This window comes from Diabrotica virgifera, chromosome 8 (assembly GCF_917563875.1).
Source record: "Diabrotica virgifera virgifera chromosome 8, PGI_DIABVI_V3a".
Taxonomy (NCBI): Eukaryota; Metazoa; Arthropoda; class Insecta; order Coleoptera; family Chrysomelidae; genus Diabrotica; species Diabrotica virgifera.
In genome coordinates this window covers 216033133-216060594 of record NC_065450.1, presented here as the reverse complement: position 1 = coordinate 216060594, position 27462 = coordinate 216033133, and the positions used below count along the sequence as shown (strand labels likewise).

The 27462-nt window shown below is 32.0% G+C and overlaps 1 protein-coding gene across 2 annotated transcripts in view; it reads left to right on the top strand.

The window, feature by feature from the left end:
* Positions 1-413: 413 nt before the first annotated feature.
* Positions 414-27462, top strand: part of LOC114329429 (uncharacterized) — a 67551-nt gene continuing 40502 nt past the window's right edge. Inside the window, exons 1-3 of one of the 2 annotated variants that reach the window (XM_028278527.2) lie at positions 414-699; positions 15623-15925; positions 25224-25362. In XM_028278527.2, coding sequence (XP_028134328.2) covers positions 481-699; positions 15623-15925; positions 25224-25362 — 661 coding nt within the window. In that variant the 5' untranslated portion in view covers positions 414-480. The remainder of the gene's footprint in view (positions 700-15622; positions 15926-25223; positions 25363-27462) is intronic. The other variant, XM_028278528.2, reaches the window with a different exon arrangement.

Genomic DNA, 27462 nt, shown 5'->3' with positions numbered 1-27462 from the left:
CGGTGTACCCTCGAAGATTTGTGGCTCGCCAACGAACATGGAACCGACGTAGTCCGATACTGGCCCGAAATTTTATAAATGACTTGTCCGGACTTGATAAAGTAAAGTAAGTAGTCAATGAAAAGCTCGAGGGAAAGAGAGGGTTTTGAAGGACAAGACTATCGTGGCTCAGAAACATCCGACAATGGACAGGGCTAAATTTTGAACAGATAATAAGAACAGCTGAAGACAGAGAAAAGTTTGCAATTGTAGTAGCCAACCTCCATTGAGGAGAGAACACTTTAAGAAGAAGAAGAATTACAAGATAACTTAAATTAATATTGATCAAATCGCAATTATTTGAAACGATGATTTCTTCACTGGACTACATTTGATAAGTATTTTGATGCACATTTTTTTCTTTGTATCATATTCAAAAACAAACAGATAGAAGAAGACAAGAAAGTTTCGACCAAGTTAATAGTTGAACTCCTGGTAAACATGAACTTATTATTAAAAATATGTTTGTTGCTATTTTCGTTTTCGAAATTGTGCCACAGTGAAAACTCTAGTACACTTCTAATCCACAAAATCAGAGAAGACTTTTTAAATTTGGAAGATGAGCTTTGGAGCGTTATTCTTAACGAGAAAGACAAACGTGGAGATGATGCGATATTCATCGTCAAGAGGTTTCTTGCCTTTGACCAGGAACTCCAGCAAGTAAGCATATTTAAGTATTTATGTGAGGTTAAAAGTATATATATTAAGCATATTTAAGAATGTGAGGTTAAAAGTGACTTGAACCACATATTTTTTGAATGCAAAAAGCATAAACACCTAACCAATCACCTAATTAAAAGAATTATAGACCAGAACATCCCACTTCCTGTAAATATTCTCTTTATTCTGTCACTGAATAAAAAGAAAATGTTTGACTGTTTGGTATCTTTCTTGTCGGATAGTAAAATATTATTGTAATTAGTTATAGGTATTTGTAAAATATATTTAAAAAAATATTAAAAAAATAAAAAGAAAAAAACATGAAACAAAAAAAAATAAATAAAAAAAAATAATTAAAAAAAATACTTAAATAAAAAAAATAAAAAAAATTAAAGAAAAAATCACTAAGAGGATTTAAACCTCCGCGGGGTTGAACCGGGTTGACATCCTATCGTAGTGACAAAAAAAAAACAAAACAAAAAAAAACTAAAATAAAATACAAAAAAGAATGCATTTATTTTAATATTAAGATTAATATTTTTATTTGTAAAATGTATACACTATGTGTTCTTGATCAACATTAAGTAGTATAATATATTTATATTTATTAACATAGTATGTACCGGGTGTCCCAATAAGAATGGCTCTCGGCCATATCTCAGGAACCGTTTATAGTAGAGCTTTGAAATAAAAATTTTTATAACAAAAGTTGCCTGAGGAAAAGCCTGGAAATTATTTTCATAATTGTGGGTCCACCGCTAGAGGGCGTAATTGAATATCAAAAATAAAAAAATCTAAATTTTACAAAATTTTCCTAATGAAGGGGCACTGGAAATCCGATTATTGTATTCCTCATCAAATTCTGCGCATATTTGATTTAACAAGTTTAACTCTACCTTTGCAAATAAGAGGTGGGGGTGAGTGGGAACCTTGTTATGAAAAAATGGCTGTAAGTCCGGTTCTGCTAAATCAAATTTTGAAAACTGGGTCTTGTTGAAGACAGATCTTTTTCTTCAATGTAAGCGTGATAATTTTGAACCATCCTAATAAGTAATAAGCCAGCTGGGAGGCGTTATTTAATTTTTTTCAGAAATCTAGTTTTCTTTGGAAAATATTAAATACAAGTATGCATTTTTAATCATACTTTATAAAATTAGATTAAATTAGCAATAGAATAGCGAAAACCGCATGTCGATACCTTTTTTCTATCTCAAGATATCTCGAGAAACGTGTAAATTTTATACATAACTGTTACTATCACCGGTAAACTAAGTTAATGAAAAGTAGTGTGCTGTGGAAAAAAACAAAATAACATTTTCCAGATGTCAACGTATAAAAATATAATTAATTAAAACAACAATATAAAGAGAAACAATACTATTAAATATAACACAGAACAAAAAGAACTACCTAGTGACGACCTAAATATTCAAATTGTTGCCCATCATACACTACTCTAGAATACATTATCCAGAGAATACTAAACGCCATTCAAAGCATATCGAGAGCAGAAATTGAGACTGCTGTTCAATCTACTCTTGAAAGAGTAAATGTTTGCAACGAAAATGATGGGCAAAAACTTGAACGTTTATGTCATCACTAAATAGTTGTTTTTATTTCTTTGTAATAGGGCTTTTCAACGCTTCTCATTTGTTTCGAGCCTCTGTCATATGCTGTATAATCCGTGTATAATATTAATATACGAGACATGAACGAGGCTCGAAACAAATGAGAAGCGTTGAAAAGACCTAATATACGTTGACAGCTGGAAAATGTTTCTTTGTTGTTTCCATAGCACACTACTTTTAATGAATTATTTCGTTTACCGGTGACAGTAACAGTTATGTTTTTAAATTTACACGTTTTGTAAGATATCTCGAGATAGAAAAAAGGTATTAACATGCGGTTTTCGCTATTCTGTTGCTAATTTTGTCTAATTTTGTAATATGGTATTAAAAATGCATGTTTGTATTTAATATTTTCCAAGGAACACTAGATTTATGAAAAAAATTAAATAACGCCTTCTAGCTGGCATATTACTCAGTAAGTTGGTTCGAAATCATAACTTTTACATTGACGAAAAAGATCTGTCTTCAACAAGACCAAGTTTGCAAAATTTGATTAAGCAGAACCGGACTCACAGCCAGTTTTTCATAACAAGGTTCCCACTCACCCCCACCTCTTATTTCCAAAGGTAGACCTAAACTTGTCAAATCAAATATGCGTAGAATTTTATGAAGAATACGCCGATCGGATTTCCAGTGCCCCTTCATTGGGAACATTTTGTAAAATTTAGATTTTTTAATTTTTGATATTCAATTACGCCCTCTAGCGGTGGTCCCACAATTATGAAAATAATTTCCAGGCTTTTCCTGAGACAACTTTTGTTATAAAATTTTTTATTTCAAAGCTCTACTATAAACGGTTCCTGAGATATGGCCGAGAGCCATTCTTATTGGGACACCCGGTACATTAGCTGTAATGAGTAGGTAAATAAAAAGTAAAAAAATTGTAATAATATTATAATAACCAAGTTTCACTAATTGGCAATATCTTTAATACATTTACTTTTGATTGAGACTGGCTGAATGACCATAGTCCAAGCCAAAAAAAAAGTATTTATATAATACTAATAGACGGAGAGGCAGCGCTAAAAAATCTATTTGAATTTACTAAAGTTAGATTTTTCACAGTTGATTACTGTGAGTGTGTAGAGAAACATACTGCGGTCGGTCAAGTGAAACGTAGAACAGGGGTTACTGAGAGGGTATCAAAGTTGCTTTCCTACGAAGGTAATTATTTCCATTTACTAAGGCTGAAAATCAGTACACACATTCTAAATTGAATATAAATAAAAGTTATTATAGTCGGTCAGCTGTATGATGGGACAGAGCCGGTCGGTCGGCCCCATTAGTCGATTGAGGAAATGAAGCATTTTGGCTCGCAATTCTTTCAACCAGCATGGATTTACTTGAAATTTTTACAGGAGGTAGGGAATAGTCCAAGGATCATTTTCTATATCATGCCGCTATCATACGCTAAAACCTTGGGGGTGGTTGCCACCCCATCTCGGGGGTGGGAATTTTGTATTACATTTTAATCATGCAATTTAATGGAAAAAGTGATTCTAAGAAAAAAATGTTTTTTACATTTTCTTCGTAAAACTAATATTTTTCGAGTTATTCGCGCTTGAAAATAACAGTTTTTCGACGAAAAAATCGAGTTTTTTAGAGAGTTTTTTGAGAACACCTCGAAAAATATGCATTTAATAAAAAAACTGTAGATATAAAAATTGTACCTTTTAGTAACACAAACCAAATTCTTTTCCAATAATATATTTAAGACCAATACAAACCGAGATACGGCATGTTGAAAATTAGCTTTTTTCGTCAAATGAAGAATTTGAAATATTTAAAGCCAAATAATGGGAAAAATTTGCATTTTTCGAGGAAAACTTAAATAATCTTTTTTCAAGTATACAATTAGACCTTTAAAATAATAATATAGTTATTTTCCTAACAAGTGCAGAAAGTCATTATTTTCCGCACGCGACTGCAGTTTGCCGAACAACGCGAAGCGGGAGTTCGGCAAGCAGTCGAGTGCGGAAAAGAGACTTTCTGCAAGAGTAAGGAACAATATTTTTTCTAAGAGTCTTTAAAAAATTACCAACTCTTAATCAATAAATTTAATTAATATGAAAATACATACACAAATTAATTCTTTGACAAGGTTGTCAAAACCAAACTTTCAATATAATTAGTTAGCATGACGACAATCTTGGTTTCCATGACGATGATTCAAAACGACTGTTATTGTCTACCGATTTGACTTTCAAATATTATGTCAAAATAATTTTATTTCATCGAATTGTCGCGTTAATTTCATTAAAACAGGAACACAATAAGATATATTTGAAATAAATTAGTAAATAATATATTATCTAAATATTAGTTTATTGCATGTATTATAATTACTTTAAGGCCATATTAACATATCTAAATTAACACGCGTGCGGAAAAGTAACACGCGTGCGGAAAAGTGAAACTTTCTAAACTAAAATGCGTGCGCGAAAGTAAACATTTTTGCACGCTTGTAGAAAAAAATGTTTCTAGCATGGAAATTAAGCGACTTATAATCAAAAAAATGTCCGTACCTGCTTTTCTCTACGAAAGAATCAGTGAGAACAATTATCAATTTCATTCAACAATTATCATTGAGAACCTTCTGTAGTTCCTTTTATATTTATATTATCAATACACTCAAGGAGTTTGACCTATTTAAAAGGCCTAATTTTGGAAAAATTGGAGTTTAAAGAAAAATTGATTTTTTGCAATTTGGTATTTTCCACTTTTTACTTCAAAATATCTCCGAAAATACTGAAGATACGAAAAAAATTATAAACTACTAAATTGTAGCTTTTTTAATGACTAAAATTACTCTGTGTATAGATTTTCATTACAGTGAATAGCTAGCCATATATAGCTGTTTAAAACCTCTATTTACCAGCAAACACCCCCTTATTCGAGCCCTTTAAACCCGCCCCAATTAAAAACTAAGGGATCTTATGGAATTTAATTTACACAGTCTTATAGCTCTTTAAAAATCCTACAAAATCAATTTTGAAGAAACTTTTTATCGCTATATCGCTAACTATAATATATAGAATATTTTTCGAGGTATGAATTCTCAAAAAACCCTTTAAAAATGTCGATTTTTTCGTCGAAAAACTGTTATTTTCAAGCTCGAATAACTCGAAAAATATTAGTTTTACGAAGAAAATGTAAAAAACATTTTTTTCTTAGAATCACTTTTCCCATCGAATTGCATGGTTAAAATGTAATAAAAAATTCCCACCTCCGAGATGGGGTGGCAACCACCCCCAAGGTTTTAGCGTATGATAGCAGCATGATATATAAAATGATCCTTGGACTATTCGCTACCTTCTGTGAAAATTTCAAGTAAATCCATGCTGGACGAAAAAATTGCGAGCCAAAATGCTTCATTTCCTCAATCGACTATTGGGGCCGACCGACCGGCTCTGTCCCGTTATACAGCTGACCGACTATAATAACTTTTATTTATATTTAATTTAGAATGTGTGTACTGATTTTCAACCTTAGTAAATGGAAATAATTACCTTCGTAGGAAAGCAACTTTGATACCCTCTCAGTAACCCCTGTTCTACGTTTCGCTTGACCGACCGCAGTATGTTTCTCTACACACTCACAGTAATCCACTGTGAAAAATCTAGCTTTAGTAAATTCAAATAGATTTTTCAGCGCTGCCTCTTGGTCTATAAGGTTTCCACAGTTTTCACTGTATTCCTTCACGCAACCGTTTTTTCCAGTTATTTCTGTTTTGCCAGTCACCTTCCTGGAGATTTCTTCTTCCCATTGCTTCATCCACTTCATCTCGAAAAGATCTTCAGGGTCTGCCTATCTTCCTTCTTCCTATCGGACTCCACTCGTTATTATGTTTATCCAACGTTTTTGGTCTGATCTTCTGGCATGTCCGTACCAGGTTACTCTTCTTTTCTATGTAGTCTATTATATCTGAGTTCATTCCCATTCCTTTCTTAATCTCTATATTGTTTCTATCTCTTCTTGTTACTCTGCAGCTTCTCCTTAGGAATTCCACCTCACTTCCTCTGTTGCTCTTATTTTGTTTTTGGTTTTTTTATTTATTATCCAATTTTTACACCCATAGTGATTCAGTGAATTTGTACTCTACGAACTCTCTAGTAGGAAAGTTTTGGGGTAGTTCTGATTTCTTTTATTATATATGGATTTTGGGCTGCTGAATCCGAATATGAGGTTTGCGGACAAAATTTCTTGCCGAAACATTGAAAAAATCGCGAAAAAAGCGAAAAATTTCAGCTTCTTTCCGTTTTTTTGCTCAAATCTCGAAAACTGTTAACTTTTAGTAAATGGTCTGTTAACAGAAATTAAAGTACTTAAAATTATCTACAAATATCATTATTTACTTTTTTCTTCAGACGAACCGTTCGGTCTAAAGTGCAAGTTGAAAATTGCCAATTTTTAACGGTCTCGACAAAACCCACTTTTTACATTCCAAAACTTTAGTTTTTATTAGAATGCTGTCATTTGATAAATTTCTCCTAGTTTTCTGTACAAATAATAAATGTTAGTTTATAATATGAATATGGTATGTCTCTTCTCACAGCTTCCATGAATCCATTCCATCCTAAAATACCGAGAATATCTCTGCCTTTCCCTTAGAGCCACAGAAGATCAGGCACAGATGGAGTCACAGTTTCAGTTGGTGTGAACATTCCCTTCGGATCAATTATCTTGATTTCTGACAAACCTTGAGGTTTTGTTCTTTCAAAATGTATTGGTTGAACAGCTCTCTGACTTCCATAAACCTCAGGTGCGGGTTTAGTTTTTAGCCGAGGAATGGATTGGTTAGGAGCTATTGCATGTTTTGGTGCAATACAAGAAATGACGTAAAAAGTGTGGTATCCGTCGATTGTATGTATACGTTAACCCTTTCTGTCCCAACGCTGCATATATATTATGTTTTTGAAAAAGTGGGTATTCCCAGCCGCCGTATATAATATACGTTCAAGGTGTTATGGTCTCAATTTACCAAAGCCGAAAATATGCGTTGCTTATAAAATTTTAGACTCATTAGTGTCCCAATGCCGATTAGATTATTCTTCTCAAAGCCTCAAAATGTTGGCACCTAAGACAGGTCATGCGGATCCATTGCCGTATATATTTGTTCACATATTTTAGATATATGCTATATTGTAGCACTGTTACCAACGCTTATAGGTAGATGCTATAAGGTGAAGCGTTTGTAGCCACAGAAAAGACCAGAAAAAAGAAGCGAATCGAGATACGTCTGTGCAAGATGCGGAGTCGGCCTTTGCGTAGTGTCATGTTTTGAGGAGTACCACACAAAAGAAAACTTTTTATGTTAATTTACATTTTATTATTTTTTAAGTTAGTTACATTTTTTCAAGTTTTTTTTGCTCTCTGATGAGTACTTTTGAAAAGAAAACGTTTAAGTTGGTTCAAAAAACTCATTAAAAAACATGTTTTGGTCATTTATTTGTTTATTTATATGCGACGTATATATAAGGCAATGGGACTCTAAGCATGAAAAAACCTTTGGGATTGAGGGACCAACATGCAAATTAAGGCCTGTTATAGAAAGGGTTAAAATCAACGTTTTCGTACACCTGTTGTGTAAAGCACGGCTGGTCAATTTTCTGTGAATCGCCTGCGATTGTCGGTCTTGTAGCGGCAGTAAGGCCCAGATAGTTGGTCTCCCAATTCCTTGTAGGCTACAAAAAGTACGGCTTAAGAAAATAGGTTGATGTAGTTTCCATTTTGGGGTTTTGTTCATCCTATACAGAAGCTTTTCGCCTGGAATTGTCAGCATTCGCAGGCAGTCCGCAGAAAATTGATCTGCCGTGCTTTACACAGCAGGTGTACGATAACGCTGATTTTAACGTACATACAATCGACGAATACCACACTTTTCACGTCATATGTGGCATTTCTTGTAATGCACCAAAACATGCAGTAGCTTCTAAGCAATCCATCCCTCGGATAAAAAAGAAACCCGCGCCTGAGGTTTATGGAAGTCAGAGAGCTGTTCAACTAATTCATTTTAAAAGGACAAAACCTCAAGGTTTATCAGAAATCAAGATAACAGATCCGAAGGAAATGTTCACACCAACTGAAACTGTGACTCTATATGTGCCTGATCTTCTGTGGCTCTAAGGGAAAAGCAGAGACATTCCCGGCCTCTTAGGACGGAATGGACTCATGGAAGGTGTCACAAGAGACATACCATATCTATGAACTAGCGTTTATTATTTGTATAGAAAACTAGGAGAAATTTATCAAATGACAGCATTCTAATAAAAAATAAAGTTTTGGAATGTAAAAAGTGGGTTTTGCCGAGACCGTTAAAAATTGGCAATTTTCAACTTGTACTTTAGACCGAATGGTTCGTCTGAAAAAAAAAAGTAAATAGTGATATTTGTAGAGAATTTTAAGTACTTTAATTTCTGTTAACAGACTATTTACTAAAAGTTAATAGTTTTCGAGATTTGAGCAAAAAAGAGGAAAAAAGCTGAAATTTTTCGCTTTTCTCGGGATTTTTTCAATGTTCCGGCAAGAAATTTTGTATGCAAACCTCATATTCGGATTCAGCAGCTCAAAATACTTATATAATAAAAGAAATCAGAACTATCTCAAAACATTCCTAGTCAAAACACAATTTTATTGAATCATAGGTGAGGATACGTGGTGAGGATTGTCATGGTGTTATATATTCTTCTTTTTGTTTTTACACTGGTATTCTTACAATACTGAGTTCAACTTTTGTATGCAGTCTCTTGTCTGCCCTAGTCTATTTTTTATAATATCTTTTTTGGTTGTTCCTTTGTTTGATATTACGAGACCTAAATTCTTGAACTTGTCTGTTCCTTTGATTTGTTTACCTACCTTCTTTATTCTTTATTCTTCGTTGTTAGGTATTCAGTTTTCTTTAGGTTTATTTACATCCCATTCTTTGTATATTCCTGTTCCAGTTTTCTCATCATAAAACTGAAGCCATCTTCGTCTTGTACGATCACTGTTTAGTCGTCAGCAAAACTTAGGGTGTATTATAGTTATTCGTTCGTTACTGGTTCACACTTTCTTTTCCATGGTTGCAGGTTTTTTTCAGGAATATTTTGAACAGGGTATGGGATAGCCCCCTAGCAATCCCTTTGTCGTCTTAAATGGACTGCATGTTCTATTGCCCGTTTTGATAGCTACTTTGTTATTCTCGTAGAGTGCATTTACTGCTTTTATTAATAATCGTGGAACTTCAATGTCTTCCATTGCTTCCCACATATTGGTTCTAGGAATCGAGCCATAGGCCTTCTTAAGATCTTCAAAAGCCAGATGGACGGATCTATTTTTGGCCATTCTTTTTTCTATTAGTTGTTCGACCGTGTAAACGTGATTTAAGTATATACATATTAATAAAAATATTTATTTAGTCCTGTCGCCAGTGGGGGTACAACGGCCTCCTTAATTCAGATGGACTTACCCAAGTTTTTTTTATGTATTTTGACCCGTAGAACACGAATTTTTTGTGTAACAGTTGATCCGGATGTCGATAAGATTGATATAAACAAAGAACTTGAGGAATCACATAACAGGATCTTTCGCAAAACAAAACATTTTTTTTGTATTTTTTGGGGTCATTCTAAGCAACAAATGTTTTTACAAAAATCGAGAAATTGCAGTTGTTGAACCCAAATAACTTTTGATTGAAAAGTAAAATAGCAATTCTGCTTACCGCATTTGAAAGTTGAAGTCAAATTCTATCGGTGTTGATTATTTTCATTGCTAAAAATTAATTTTTTTATTGTTAAACAAAGCTATAAACACATAGTGCTTGAATGATGTTTTCAATGCATTTCTCGTTTGAAATCGAACGAGTAGGCGCGCATACAGACACTTTCTACGTAGATTACGTACATTAAAACGCATGCATAGGGCACGGGAAACACTTTGTGTTTATAGCTTTGTTTAACAATAAAAAAATTAATTTTTAGCAATGCAAATGATCAAAGCCGATAGAATTTGACTTGAAATTTCAAATGCAGTAAGCAGTTGCACTTTTTCGTTTTTTTGAAAGTTCAACCGCGTTTATCTCGAAAACTATGCATCTTACGATAAAACTTGTAAGAACATGTTTTGCTGAGAATCGCCTAAAAAATACAAAAAAATGCTTGTTTTGCGAAAAATTGCTGTTATGTAATTCCTCAAGTTCTTTGTTTATAACAATCTTATCGACATCCGAATCAACTGTTACCCAAAAAATTCGTGTTCTACGGGTCAAAATACATAAAAAAACTTAGGTAAGTCCATCTGAATTAAGGAGGCCGTTGTACCCCCCCTGGCGGCAGGACTTTATTATACTATAGTCCGTTTTGATACGTGTGGGGGTAAGGTATGGTTTCTTAACTCATTAACGATGAGATCTCTTTAACTTTCCATTTCCTTTGAGCAGTTCAGTTAACAATTTTTGTAAAATTGCCATTTTATTCACAATATATTTGTTAGTAATGTTAGTAAATGTTTATGGAAATTCTTTATTGTTAGTAATTCAACATTCAACCTTTAATATCATGACGTAAAGTATATTTTTGGTTTGCAACAAATTTTGAAGTCCATGTTCAAAGGTTAATTTATAGTGTGCTTGGCTGTTTTTCTATCAATCTGAGTTTTATCCCGCATTATCCATGACGGCCTTTTTCAGTACCCCATTCCTTTCTTATAATAGCCCGGGGAAGTTATGATTTTCGGGCGCCCTGCAATTCAACACGATTCTACCTTATCGGTAGGGCCCACGAAAAGTGCACGGTAAATTGAAGGTGTAATTACAAAAAAAATTATGTATGTTTTTGTACTCACTTTATAATGCTCAAAAAATTACGGGATCTGGATTTCAATGCATATTTTTTTTATCATTCTCGTATCAAAGTTGCACGTGAAGTTTATTTTTATTTTATTTGTTTTTAAATACAATCTGTTACATCACAAAAGATAAAGTAACACTAAGCATTTTTGTTGAACGAACAAATGTGAGAGGAGTTTTAGTCCAATGACTATCAACTCCTAGTAGGTTTGTTACTAATAACTACACTAATAAGTCACTTATTTTCACTTAAAACCTTAAAATACTTTAAAACATTTATGTTCTAAATGGCAAGTCAAGAGAAGTTCTAGTTTTCAGTCTATTTAGTTGTGTAGAGTTGTCCAATAAATTCACTGCTAATTCGTTGGGGTGCTTTTCTAGTCGTTTGAAGTATTTATCCCTGCATTTGATGATCATCTGCTTCACTGTCTCGATCTTCAAGTCCCTGTAAATGTCTGCATTTGGAATGAACCACGGTGCATTTGTGATAGCATGAAGAACCTTGGATTGAAACCGCTCCAGTAGGGATGGGGAAAACCTACCGGTTTAAACCTAAAACCGGTTTTTTTACTTCGAAATAACCGGTTTTACCGGTTGTTTTTTTGTCCCGGTTATAACCGGTTTTTTCTTTTTAAAGTAAAAACCGGTTATTAGGTTTTTACGGTGATTAGGATTAGGTTAGGTATTATTTTGGATCCCAATCATAATTATTATTCTCAAGTAATTATTCCAAACAAAAACATAATTCAAATTTGATTTTATTTTGTAAATACAGAAGCAAACTGAAAGTGCAATCTCACATCAGCCAGAAACATTTATTAAGTTTTATTATAATATTTCCTTGAAAAGGTATTTGTAATCATAATATTTACATAAGAGGTGATGTGGTTGAATTAGACGCAAACATCATCTATTTTTCACACTTAACTCTTGACATTAAAAGTGGGTGAATGACTTTTACTGATTACCAAAAATAATGCTCTGACTATGAATATCGAATTACTGATTACGAATACGAATCTCCAAGAATTTCCCTACGTTTTCAAAACGATACACCCATACAGGAAGTATTAAATGAGTTAAAATGTACCTATTCTACAAATATACAAACGTGTTAAAAGTAATACATGATAATTTTTTTTTGATGGTAATAAAAATAAAAGATAAATTGCATTATCCAATTTATTTTTAAGTAAAATATTTATGTTGATATTTTTTTTTTAAATCCCATTTCTTGTAACCTATTGGATTAAAAAAAACCGACAACCGGTTTTTCCAAAAACCGTTTTTTTATGGCCGGTTATAACCGCCAGGTTAAACCGTAAGCAAAAAAAAACCGGTATAACCGAAAACCGGTGTTTTGTCAAAAACCGCCATCCCTACGGCTCCAGTATTGCTAGGTTGCTGTCTGCTGCAGTTCCCCACAGTTCAATCCCGTATGTCCAGATGGGCCGGATGATTGCATTATACACTAATATTTTGTTAGATAGAGATAAGGTGGATTTTTGGCCGAGTAACCAGTAGTGTTTTTTGTATTTTATTCCTAATTGCTTCCTCTTCGTCCAGATGTGTGTTCTCCATGTTAGCCCCTTGTCAAGCTGTAATTCGAGATATTTTACAGTATCATTTTTAGGAATATTCTTGTTATGCATTAGGACATTAGAATATTCGGTGTTTCTTTGTGACATTTAGTGAATACTACGTTAACTGATTTTGCTTCGTTGATCTTTATCTTCCATTTCTTAGCCCATATTTCAACTAGATGTATGTTTTGTTGCAATATTTCAGCTGCCTGTATGGCATCTGGGTTTTTTACCAGAATTGCAGTGCCATCTGCGAATGTTGCAATTGTAGATTCTTCTCCAGTTGGGAAATCAGCTGTAAATATTGTGTAGAGTAGAGAATTGGTCCCAAGACGCTGCCTTGCGGGACCCCAGCATTTATGTTGTGAATTTCAGACATACTTTCTTCGTATATTGTGTAAAATAGCCTTTCTTCTAGATATGATTTTAGTATTGTATATAGCGGCTAAGAGATTCCTTTCTTCAGTTTGAATAACAATTCTGGATGCCAGATCTTGTCAAATGCTTGACTTACATCCAGGAAAATGGCATTGCAATAGCTCTTTTCCTGAAAGGCTGTTTGTGTCTTTTCTACCACCCTATGCACTTGTTCAGTTGTGCCGTGGTTTTGGCGAAAACCGAACTGATGATTTGGTATAATATTGTTTGTCTGTATATCAATAATTACAGGTAAATAGGGAGAAGTGTACTTTTGAAGTGTGTAAAATAAATAATTCCTAGCTGAGCGCTTTCGGCTTATAAAGCCATCTTCAGAGCTATGGTCAAAAGGTTCATAATACCACTATGAAGAGAGATGGATCCCATGTGTGATATAAAAATACTTCTATTTTCTTATGCAGTTTTTTTGAATTGATGGAAAAAAAAATTGGAAAAAATCCTTGGCTGACTGTTGAAAGATCCTCAACTTTGCTATTGTTTTGAGGTCGGAAAAGTTAAAAACAGCTATTACAAGCACAAAGGACTTTCACACGAAAAATTACATTACATAAAACGAATATTTGATCATGGTAAGGTTTCTTGACCTTTTGGTTTATTTCGCGAAATATTGCGTGGTTCCTATTTAAAATTTTAAACTTAACCCCCACCCCTTTCCTTGGGGGTCCTGTTTGGTTTCATTCGATAGATTTTTGAAAAATATTGGACACTTATTTTTTAATTTTTTTCGATCTGACGTTTATTTCACGAAATAGTCACTTTTTTGTGAAACTTTGTGCCTGGCTTCTTACGCCCCGCTCAAATCGTTAGATTTTTAAAAAAAATATACACTATGCTGCATGTACTTAACGTACCTTATCTTACTCTAACGATTTCGAGTTTCTGTAACGATAGATTTTTTTTTCGAACCTCCCTTAACGAACTCCCCTGTATTAAAAGCCAATATCTGGTAGGGGTACATTTACAGGGTACAAGGTTTCTCCCCATGTGATATTCTGACGCGCTCGACTAACTGCAAAAATTCCCGCTTGGGCTCCCCTACCGTTGCTTTTAATAAATTTGGTAACAATAGTATGTAAATAACTAGGGAGCGGATTTATATGCGATTAATTTTGACGAAATATGTGCATATATATGCGGTAAAAAATTACGAAATATGCGCAAGATATGCACAAAAATTCAAAAAATGCGCATTTCGAGAAACCACAAATTTTCTGTTCTATTCTATTCTAGGGGGTTCTTTTATAGGGGGCATCAATCTTATTTATTATCTTTCAAATTAAATTATTTTTATATATTTATATGCAATTTATTCACATTTTTTACAAAAACTGCTACCAATAGTTACCAATTTAAAATAAAACAACAATGTCACTATAAATATATCTTCGATTATAATTCACTACATTGTGTTTTTCCAAATTCTTTACGAGGAAACATACATATTCTTTGATCAGATAAAATATTTTTATAACTTGAAAAACTCCTTTCAACATCAATAGAAGTATGTAATTGGGGCGTATTTAAAATAACTTGTTAATTTTCGTTGGAAAATCGTAAAACTATGGTTAAAGGTGTAAATTCTCTTAACAATAGAGTATTTAAAAGAATCACCAGAATTATAGGTATGGTTTGTTCAACAGTAAATGGTTGAGTTCAATTAGTGCGGTCGTAAATATTATTAAATTTATCTGACCTGGCCCATTGTTAAGACCCACCCGGAGCGATAAGCAAACGAGGTAGACAGAGTTGGTCTTTTGACAATTAACACTGACTAAACGGTACTCCCATAATAAAGCCTGAAATAAATTTTACCTGAAACCGGGCCATTTATACTATTATCGGTTAATCCAGGATGTTCATAGTGGTAACTAATTGAACCCAACCATTTACTGTTAAACATACCATACCTACTAAATAATATATTATAATAAAAGTAAATAAAATTCGGATTTCCGGGTAAACCGTCCTTCATCACTTTAACATCCTACAATCATTTTATAACGGCGTACTATAAGCACTATAAGTACTTTGTGTAAAGATCGGGTATTTTTTAAGAAAAAATGAAAGGCAGTGAATGAGCCGTCTCTCTTCAGGTAGTTCTCGTATTAATAGATACGACAGCCTGTGCGGGGAAATATTTTGTGTCGAATTAAAAAATTAAAAAATTTTTTGGACACAAAGAATGTTTTTAAATAGGCACAAAATATGCATGTTTCTTTAAAAATATGCAAAATTTAGTAAAGTTCTCAAATATGCGAAATATGCACGCAATATGCATTTAGCATAAAATCCGCTCCCTATTAAATAACAAAATAAGCTTTTTTTACTTATATTCACATTACTTATAAATGGAAACGTTAAACAATTTTACTGAAAACGCATAGAAAATCCTTTAAAATTAGAGTTGAACTTGGAGATGTTATTATTACTTATTTCTGTTTTAATTTCAGCTACCACAAGAAATTCTGTACGGAATGGAACTTCCAAGAAAATCACAATATTTTCTACTATTCTTTTCCGATATACGAGTGATTTACGATTTATATGACAAATCTAGAAGATATCAAGAGGAATTTTTGTTTCCTGATACGGAAGATGACAAAGGAGCAGATGAAGTGGACGAATATCAAAAGAAGATAAACTTGTTGGCTCTTGTCCATGACATTCTCTACGACGAGAAGAATAACGTTAATAAAACGATTTTGTCCATCCAATCTCAGATATTACCATTGGTGAAAGATGTAATTTCACTGGTAAGTTTCCTACTTTTGAATTTTGAATATACATAACAGATCTTCTTCTTCTTCTTAACTCAGGCGAGACCCGTTAGTCTCTGGCACTTGGTCTAAGACCTTTGTACCACACCCTGTTCTTCTCCACACTCTTAATAAGTTCTGTAGCCTCAACGAAGTCCAACAGTTTTCTTATTGGTATTTTTAGGATCTCTTCTGGTTCAAACCTCATTTGACCAATGAATTCCTAGCACACTGCAATGGCATATTAGACCGATCAAATAAAATTACAATACATGTAAATCAAAATGTAATTCCGTACAGGTTGGAATAAATTTTTTATTAAGGTTTAGGTCCAAACAATAGTACATTGTTTACCGGGTAGGAAAAGCTTAACATTCCTGGACGACTGTGAAGATTGCTAAGTCGAGGCGCAAGCCGAGACTTAGCAACACAGAGTCCAGGAATGTGGCTTTTCCTACGAGGTAAACATACTATTTTTCCGCAAATCGTTTAAAATTCGACAGATATTGATTGATTTAAAAAAAAAACGCGATAATTTTATTCCCAAATAAATGGTGCTTTGAAATTCCTAATAAAATTACTTGGGTTACTATGGAAACGTATTGAGGTTGAATTGTCAAACTAACAACTGTACGGAAATATCATTTCCTTACAGTAAGGAAATGACATTTCCTTACAGTAAGGAAGTCCTGACTTTTTCTTCAAGAAATTTTGACAGGAATGTCAAAATTTCCTGGCGATTTGCGGAAAAAGATATTTTCAAGAAAGTATATGATTCATATGAGGGCATCATTGTTTAAATAATTAAAAATTGGTAATTTTTGCACAAAATTTACTTTTTTAACTGCTGCGGTAATTAGTGTTTTTATTAAGGATTTTTCATTTTTTTTTCTAAAAAGATTAAGAAACAGTCTGTTATATGAGACTTGCTAAATTAAATTTGACCCATAATTTATTTAAATAATTGTAAATCAATATTGAAAAACAAATTTCCAAAAAAATATTATTTACAATATAAATAAGCACTATAAAATACTTTGTTTTACAGAAAAAGTTGTGCTATAATATCACAATAAATTAACAAAAAAATTGGTTGATAAATATTGAGTATTTTATGAGATATTTAATTTGTTTATAAAAAATTACAATTTTTTCAATTGCAAAAACGCGGTTGTTGCCTATAGAGTATGCAAGTTTTTAAGATCTCATTTGTTTAGCTTTTATGTATATTTTCGATAAATGTATTGACAAATCAAAATTTCAATTAAACACCCCTCCATAATGGCGTTTGAAAATTGGTATAATTTGTTTTTAAATTATTTTTTTAATAACATAGCCGGGATTAAAATTTTTTAAATTATTTTCCGATATTCGTATTCTAGGTAATTTTTGACATATCCACAAAAAAATAAAAATTTTCTAGAATCATTGTTGGCCGAGATAGATTTTGGTCTTTTCCCAGTTTAAGATTTCATAATTTGTTTATTTATCAATATTAACATTTAAAAGTAACTGAGTACATCTATTAACCTTAATACTTAACAATGTCATTTATAAACATAATGAAAGTTGTAGAATATTAAAAAAAATGATGATAATCGTAGCACCTTAAATGAAAACTTTTTGTCTGAAAATTGGCGGAGGAGTAGTTTCCAATATCTCCGTTAATAATGGGCCAATTTCAATATTTTCTATTAATTTGGGGTAGCATATAAAAAGAATAACATCTGCATGACCCATTTTGCCATAAATAATCATTAACTAGTTATAAACAATTTTTTTTAAACATTTTTTTTGTCTAGTATTGTGATAAATAACACTTAGCACCAAAGATAATCACAAAAGAGCATTAAAACAAATTTTTATTTTAAAAATTTAACAAAATAGTAAAATTTCGTTAAAGAATCACAAAAACTTTGTTCTTTGTACAAATCATTGGCAAAATCTCGCAAAAATAATGTGAATTCCTACAAAATTAAATATATAAAAATAATGTAGGACAACATCTATATAAATATATTATGTATATAAGTGAATAAAAATTAACAAATATATACACAATTCTTAGTGTATTACCTGTTAAAAAGATTATAAAATTAATTATAAAATACATATATATTTTAATACAAAGTACAAAGAAAAAAAAAAAGAATGTGTGTACTATGTACGCACGTAAGAAGATATTCTTCTATTATATAATAGGTAATTTAAACGAAGTAAATATACTTAAAAGGATATTGGTATTTTATTTAAAAATCAAACTAACTTTCTTATCTACCACTTTCAAAAATTTTTTATTAAAACAACGAAAAATAAAAAAATATATGAATCGCCCGGGAATTGAACCTGCAACCTTCCAATCTCAGTGCTAACGGCATTTCTAACTACTCCATCGAGGCACTAGAAATAGACATGTAAGTTTCGGATATAATTACACAACACGGCGACATATAGTGTAAAAATGTTATGCTTACATAATATTTTATTAATCCAAAAACACAAGAATTATAATAAATAATACATTTCCTAAAACCACTAATATATTCTTTTCATGACTTATTTGCACGGTTACAGATACATATAGTATTTTTACTACAAAAACGTTATTACGTAGGTCAAAATTTTTGACGTAAGAGAACTGTCAAAACATTAGAATGTGACTTTTCATTATTGCCGTGTTTATAATAAACATAGCAATAATGAAAAGTCACATTCTAATGATTTGACAGTTCTCTTACGTCAAAAATTTTGACCTACGTAATAACGTTTTTGTAGTAAAAATACTATACATACCTATCTTGAAAGATTAGCAATGAACTACATACTGTCAGTGTGCGCAGGCGCGCGGTAAATGTACAATTTTACCCTCAATCGATTCGCCGCTAAAGAAGAATATCTTCAAAAAACCTTTAACAAATTTTAATGCTAATTCAGTATTATTTTTTTTATAAAAATCTTTTGTGTCAACTTTTATTTATATAACATCTAAATAGAGAAAAAAAATTGAAAAAAAAATTGTTTATAACAAATTGACGAATATTTATTGTTAAAAGTGTCATTTACATGTACTATTTTTATATACTACCATAAACTAAAAAGAAACATTGGAATTGGTGCATTATTAAAGAAGATATTGCAAAGTACTATTGCACCACTCTTCATGCAAAAAGTTTTCAGTTAAGGTCGCTACGAAAATCATTATTTTTTTAAATATTCTTAAATTTTAACTCTATGTGTAAATGACATTGTCAAGTAGTAGGGTTGATATATGTACTCACGCACTTTAAAATGTTAATATTGATAAATAAACAAATAATGAATTTTTAAACTTGGAAAAGCTATCTCGGAAAAAAATGTATATAGAAAATTTTTTTCTTTTGTAAGTGTGTCCAAAACTACCAGAAACACGAATATGAAAAAATAAATTCAAAATTTTTAATCCCGGTGATATTATTAAAAAAACAAGTTATAAACAAATTACACCAATTTTCAAACGCCATTTTGAAGGGGTATTTAATTAAAATTTTAGTTTGTCAATACATTTGTCGAAAATACACATAAAGACAAATAAAATGAGACCTTTAAAACTTGTATACTCTATCGGCAACAACCGCGTTTTTGCAATTGAAAAAATGGTAATTTTTTATAAACAAATTAAATATCTCATAAACTAGGTACTCAATATGTATCAACCAATTTTTTTGTTAATTTATAGTGATATCATAGTGCAACTTTTTATTCAAAACAAAATATTTTATATTGCTTATTTATATTGCAAATAATATTTTTTTGGAAATTTGTTTTTCAATTTTGATTTACAATTATATAAATAAATTAAGGGTTAAATTTAATTTAGTAAGCCTCATATAAAAGACTGTTCCTTCATCTTTGCAGAAAAAAATTGTAAAATCCTTAATAAAAACACTAATTACCGCAGCAGTTAAAAAAGTAAATTTTGTGCAAAAATTACCAATTTTTAATTATTTAAACAATGATCCCCTCATATGAATCATATACTTTCTTGAAAATATCTTTTGTTTTGACCTAAACTTTAATAAAAAATTTATTCCAACCTGTACGGAATTACATTTTGGTTTTATTTTATTTTATTTGGCTATATATCTTCTTCCATTTCGCACTTTCTGCACCATGGTTCATTCACCTTGCCTAGTTTGTACGAGTGATTTCTTAAAACGACAATGTCCAGTCACCATTTCAGTGACCGTTTTCATCTCTCGTTTATTGAGGTTCATCAAACTGTTCGAGAGTTTTTTTATCAATATTCTTGATTATTTTTTTAGTCTGTATTTGCCCTTGAGTGATTCTCCATTTCTTTTGATGATTCTTTATCAGCCATTTCTGAACCTCGTTTTTCGCAGCATCTTTAGTAATGCCACAGAAAGGTTCTGGGCCTTCAAAAGTTTCTCTCGAGCCTTGTTTGGCTAACATATCTGCTCGTTCGTTCCCATGCACCCCTTCATGACCCGGCACCATATTAAAGACACTTTATTGTTTTTTGCCAGGTTGTTGAGGAGATCTTTGCAGTTTCTCACCAGTTTTGATTTGGTGAGAGGATCCTTTACAGCCAGAATAGCCGATTGGCTATCTGTGTAACTGTTGATTCTCTTAGCTTTAGGGTTTTCATCAATGATTTCATCAATGCAGGTCTCCAAAGCAAAAAGTTTAACCTGGAACACCGTTGTATGTTGACCTAGGCTGTAGGATTTATTATAGTTGCATGTTTGCCCAAAGACTCCTGATCTAGTACCATGGGCAGTTTTGGATCCATCAGTGAACCATATTAAGTCCCCATTAATATTTGGGACTTTTTGTTTTCTAGATGGTATATAATTGTGTTAATATTCTCAGTGAAGATTAGTTCTGGTGTCATCATATCTGATTTCATCATAAAGATGGATTCCTCAAGTATAGTCCCAGTAGTGTGCTTGTGTGCCTATTCAATACATAATTCGGGCTCCAAGTATTGTTTGCTTTGAGTCTCAGGATGGTCATAAATGCTACCGCCGAAATATATAATTCCAGTGGAGGAAGACCTGTGAAAGCCTCTAATGAAGCCGTTCTTGTACTATTCAAGGCTCCTGTTATATTTAGAAGCGCTTGTCTTTGTAGGGTGGTGAGAGTGGTCACAAAAGATTGCAAAGCCGTCTTTCTCCACCAGAGTACTGAACGATAAGTGACTGTTGGTCGTATCACTGGTGTGTATAACCAACAGATTATATTTGGTTTGAATCTCCAGGTTTTACCTACAACTCGTTTCCAGTTCCAGAAGAGTCTCTTAGCCCTATTAGTTATATTGGTAATATGAGCATTTGAATTGAGTTTCGAATCCAGGGTTACCCCTAGATACTTAACCTTATTGGTTCTTTCCAGTACCTCTCCAAACAATTTCAGCCCACTCAGTCCAGTAAGTTTCCTCTTATTTGTAAAGGCTACCAGTTTAGTTTTAGAAGGGTTCAAGGCGGTGTATTGTCTCCGTCATTATGCAACATAGATGTCGATGATCTCATTCATGGGCTAAGGCTAAGCGCCCAAGGTATCTGCAAACTCAAATTGTGGCTTATTGCCAAATAAAATGGTGGAAGCCTAAGTATTTCATTTCTTTAAATTTTTGTGTTTTCTTCTGAAACAAACCATGGGGATTTCTTTATTGTTCTGTTGCTGCTGCTATGAACTGTTCTCGTGCCAAGAGCTTCACGCGATATTTCTTTTTAATTTTTCCCAATTGAGTTCAAGTTTCCCTCTGTTATTGGCATTGCTTAAATTTTTTCTTTCAATATCTTATCATAAAGCTCTTGTATTGTGGTGTCCCATAGGTTCTCTACATTAATTTTCCCAAAAATATTTGTCTGGTAAGTATAAAGACTCAATCGAATTTTACATAAATGATATAAATTAAATATTATGTCACAACATGAGTAGTAAAAATAACAACTGATTTCAAGGCTTTCTTAAATTTCGGTGTTTTTGATCGCTCTATTGGGACCGTGCAAGTTCGGAAATGCCACACCTGGTTTCATAGCTCAGCAGCTCAGCTACTTTTTTCGCACTTTTAATTATATTGGCCAATTATATTAGTCCTGGTTGCTAGACAATTGTCAAGGCCGTAACACAAAAAAAAATTATAAGAAGAAAAAATAAGATGAGTTTATTTTATTAAAAGGTAAACAATTGTATGTAGTAAATAAAATTAGTTATTAAAATGCAGTACTGCAAGGAAAATACAATTATAGGGGAGTGCAATTAGAACGAACATATGCTTTGTTTCGGAAAAATTCAAACAAGCTTATATTTTTCTAAAACTTTTTTTGTTAGTTTATATACATGTTAAACTAAAAAGTTCTACTCGCAGATTTGGCCGCTAACTGTTTATTAATTGTTGAAACAATAACAATTATTTTGTATAAATAATTTTAAAAGTATCGTTAAATTCATCATTTTTTCTTTGATCAAATTTGTTTCTATTTTGTTTTTGATTATGCTGAATCCTAATATGGCATTGCAATTTGAAAATTCTAATACAGAAGCTCTTATACAGTATGTCTGTGTAGCTAGCAACCACATGGAAAACTTTTTTATTATCAATTTTGCGAAAAAAACTTATTCTTCATAAAATGCTCTGGATAGTCAAAAATCTAAAACTCAACCATCAGATATCAGATTTTATCAATTTTATGGGAGTTATGTCAAAAATATGAATTTCGTTAAAGAGTAAAGTACCTTTATATTCCAGAATATCAAAAAATGCTATTATGGAAATTTGTTTGAAATTAAAAACTATGTTTAAATATACAACTACATCATTCTAATCGAAAAAAAAAAAAATCAATTTTTTCTCAAATTACGGATACTCATCATCATTTTATTACAATTATGATAACTATTTTATTATTACTTTTACGAAAAACAGTTATGCTTCATAAAATGCTCTCCCTAGTCTAAAATCTAAGATACAACCATCAGATATCAAACTTTTTTAATTTTATACGAGGTATGTAAAAAATGTGAATTTTTCTTAACGAGTTAAGTGCCTTTATTATTCATAATATTTTGATTAGAAGGATGTAATTGAACACTAAAACAATTTTTTTAATTCCCAAACAACTTTTCTTAATAACAATTTTCGATATTGTGAAATGTAACGGTACTTTACTCTTGAGTGAAATTCATATTTTTTGACATACCTCGTATAAAATTAATTAAATTTGATATTTGATGATTGCATCTTAGATTATATAGGATGCAGAGTATTTTATAAAGAATAACTTTTTTTTCGTAAAACTGATAATAAAAAAGTTATCAATAGGTTCAAAGTTACGCAGACATATACTGTATAAGAGCAAAAAAAACTTTTTTTGCTGAACATTTATTATTGTTGAAGCTTATTATTAGATGTATTATAGGTAAGTTTTACAGAAAAAAGTTTTGATCACTTTGTATAACAATTTTTTAGCTGGTAATTTTCGGTTTTTGTATTACATTTTTGTTATCTTTCTTAATTTTCTCAAAAAGAAATAGTCTATTTCATTTCTAAAGTAGAATAATTCAGTGCATTTTAAAGATTATATCCTAAGCTTTAAAAAAACACTTATAAAACTAATAGATCTGTTCAAACTTGAGTAATACCGTCTTAAAGTGGTGGTAATTCTATAAAACTACGAAGATTTAAAAAATTACATTTTTTGAGACGTCATATCATTTGATATTACATTTTTTGATTTGGCGTCATTAAATTTTTGAGATTTTTTTGTTTGAATAAAACATCATTTAGTAAGATGCTTGAAAGGTAAGTTGTGCAAAATTGAGGGTTTTATAAGAAAAATCGTATTAGTTACACATTTTTAAATCATTTTTAAACAAAATTCATGTGAGGCTCACTTTCCGCCCCCACCGTACTTATGCCCATATATTTTATTTCTTTTTATTATAACCATAAGATAGCTTAATTATTCTTCTTTCATGTTCAATTTGTAAAATTTCATTTGATCCATTAGTTAAAAAATTACATTAAAATAACTCAACCGTGCACTTCGCCGTACGCTAGTTTACAGTGCGCCAATGTTTGTGAGAAGGGTGACTTTAGCGTTATAAATAAAAAATTATAGAAGATACAGATTTAATTTGGGAAAATTCTTTATTTAAGTTTTTTTTGTAAAATTTTCTGAAATTTCCAATGGGCAAGTCAGTTTTTTTCTAAAATTTATATTTTCGGAGTTATTTAAAAAAACATTCTAATTTCGTAGTTCATTTGTTTAATAAAAATGAAGCACCCACTTCTCGAGTAGAACTTTTTGATATGTTGTTTATTAAACATTTCTTAATGAAATTACAAAAAGTTCTATCTTGTTTGATTTTTTCCGAAGTGAAAATCTATATGCACTCCCCTATTATTTGAATAATTTTGATTATGATATTCGTACATTATCCGGACATAGTTTTAAGGAAAAAATGTTTAAATATTTGTTATCTGAGCAGTAATGCCAAGCCTACGATTTTTAGAGTACCTAATTTGCATACTATCTAGTAGTATCAGTATATGTAAGTATATTTATATACAAAATATAGTTTTTCGCCCTTCTATTAGGAAATGGGGGTTAGGTGGAAGAGCAGCTGTACATTGCTGTCCTTCAATGATGTACAAGCTGAACCTCGCCCTACAGACCAATTAATATTTTTGTTTTGTTGTATAATTTTTGGAATACTAATAAAGACATTTATTATTATTATTATTATTATTATTAATTAAATTTATTTTATATAATAATTGCATATCTTATCAATATTGTGGAGCAACATATAATTTTTCTTCTTCAATGACAGTAGGTGTGCAATATACGTCAATTTGACAATTTCAATTGACAATATGAATTAGGGTATTTAAGAAAGTTGCAAGATTTCTCCGCTATTCGCGCACGATCGTTTCTCGCATCCCCTCCAAGTACTTGCACACCGCGAATAGGGCTTTTCATTCACAGTCATTTGTTTCGAGTTTCTGTCATGTGTCACATAAAATTAATATATCTACGTCATACGTTATTGGTATCCACCATGATACAAACCGAAGACGTATGACGTAGATATATTAATATTATGTGACACATGACAGAAGCTCGAAACAAATGACAATCGATGAAAAGCCCTATACAAGCGGGCGATAAAAAATATCATTTAACTGATGGAAATATTCATAATATACCTAACAATCATCTTTGTTATTATTTTATTATATTTGCTGGTTTTTGATTCACATTTTAATATAGAATATATTATTTTTTAGAGCAATGATTTTTGTCAACATCCGCATCAATCTTCTCAACAAATATTTTACAACTTCTACAACTTAGTAGCTTTGGCCCAACTGAAAGCATACATGTTATCCCAATTTGCACTTATGGCCCACCGGACGGATGATATAGGTAACAAAAAAAATTGGTATATTTTTCATTATTTGTTATTTTAATATATAGGGTGGTGAATCGTCAAAGGGACCATAGAAAACTCAATGGGAAGTGCTAAACTGTTGAATTTCTGCTTTCCTGATTATTTTACATAAAAATCCATCAATCTTTAATATGTACCTGACGTAGAAGTAGTCATCATCATCATCAATGACGTTACAACTCTTCGTGAGTCTTTGCTGCGTTTACTATTGCCTTCCATGTTTGTCGGTCTTGTGCCACTAATTCCCATTGTCGCATTCCCATTTTCTCTAGATCTTCTTTGACTGCATCTTTCCACCTTTTTCTAGGCCGCCCTACAGACCTTCTTCCATCTGGCCTTTCCTAGAACACATTGTTTATAAGGTGATTGTCGTTACTACGTATCACATGCCCTGCCCATCTGAGTGTATTGGACTAAATATATCAGACTAAATTTTCCTTTCCGAATAGAGACTCTAACTCATCATTGTATCTGCGCCTCCATTCGTTGGTCACGCTGTCTCTGCAAGAGCCATATATCATTCGAAGAATTTTACGTTCCCACACCAGCAATTTATTTACTTCTATTTTTGTTAGCGTCCATGTTTCGCTTCCATACGCGACTACTGGTCGTATTATGGTCTTGTATATCTGGATTTTTGCACCTCGTGAAAAAATCCAGATATATAAGACCATAATACGACCAGCAGTCGCCTATGGAAGCGAAACATGGACGCTAACAAAAAGAGAAGAAGTACTACTTCCGTAGAAGTAGTACCGGCAATTAATTTTTATCTGTTTGTCCTGTGTCTAGTGTATGTTATATGTTAATTTTGGCACCCTAAATTAGAGAAATGTTTATGACATTCAAGGATACCTTTCTGTTTTGACGAAATGCCCCTGAAGATGCTCTAGGAGCGAAAGTATACTTGGGCAAGATTTAATAAACTCAGTGCTCGATATCTACCTTTTATATCAGTAAATTATTCTTTTGACTTCTTCTAGGGAGGTGTGAGATATTCCTATTTCTTATTTCTTCTATTGGTACAAAAGTTTTAGTACACTGATCGCTTTATAACAATCGATCTTAAGCATGAGGCTGAAAGACAAGCGCGAATAGAAAACGACAATACATTTTTTCATCATCGCTATTTATACACAGTGATAACTACAGGTGTCCCAAAAGTAGCGGAACAGAAGAATATTTCGCGAAATAAACATCGGATCGAACAACCAAAAGATACGTATTCAATCATTTTCAAAAATCTATCAAATGACATCAAGCACCACCCCCCACTCCACTCCCTGGAGGTGGGGTGGAGGGTAACTTTAAAATCTTAAATAGAAAGCCTCCGTTTTTATTGCAGATTTGGATTCCTTACGTAAAAGTAAGCATCTTTTATTCGAGACATTTTTTCTAATTGTGGATAGATGGCGCCATAATCGGAAAAAACGATTTATCGTGATAACATAGGTATCTATAGGTATATTATAGAAACGGTCTAATATTTCGAGAAATACACTTCCAAATGAAAAACCAAAAAACACGTTTTTAATATTTTTCAAAAACGTATCAAATAACACCAAAAATGACTTTCCAACCCACCCCCTGGAGGTGGGGTGGGGGTAACTTTTAAATCTTAAATAGTAAACCCCCATTTTTTATTGAAGACTTGGATTTCTCATGACAAAATAATTAACATTATTTATTCGAAACATTTTTTAGCATTGTTGATAGATGGCGCTATAATTGAAAAAATACCATTTATTAGCGCCATCTATCTACAATTCTAAAATAAATGTTTCGAATAAATGTTACTTATTCTTTCATAAGAAGTCCAAAACTGCAATAAAAAACGGAGGTTTCTATTTAAGATTTTAGAGTTACCCCCCACCCCACCTCCAGGGTGTGGAGTGGGGAGTCGTGTTTGGTGTTATTCGATAGGTTTTAAAAAATATTAAACACGTGTTTTTTGGTTTTTTATTTGGTAGTGTATTTCTTGAGATATTAGACCGTTTCTATAATTTACTTATGGTATCACGATATAGTGTTTTTTCCGATTATGGCAGTATCTATCCACAATTCGAAAAAATGTC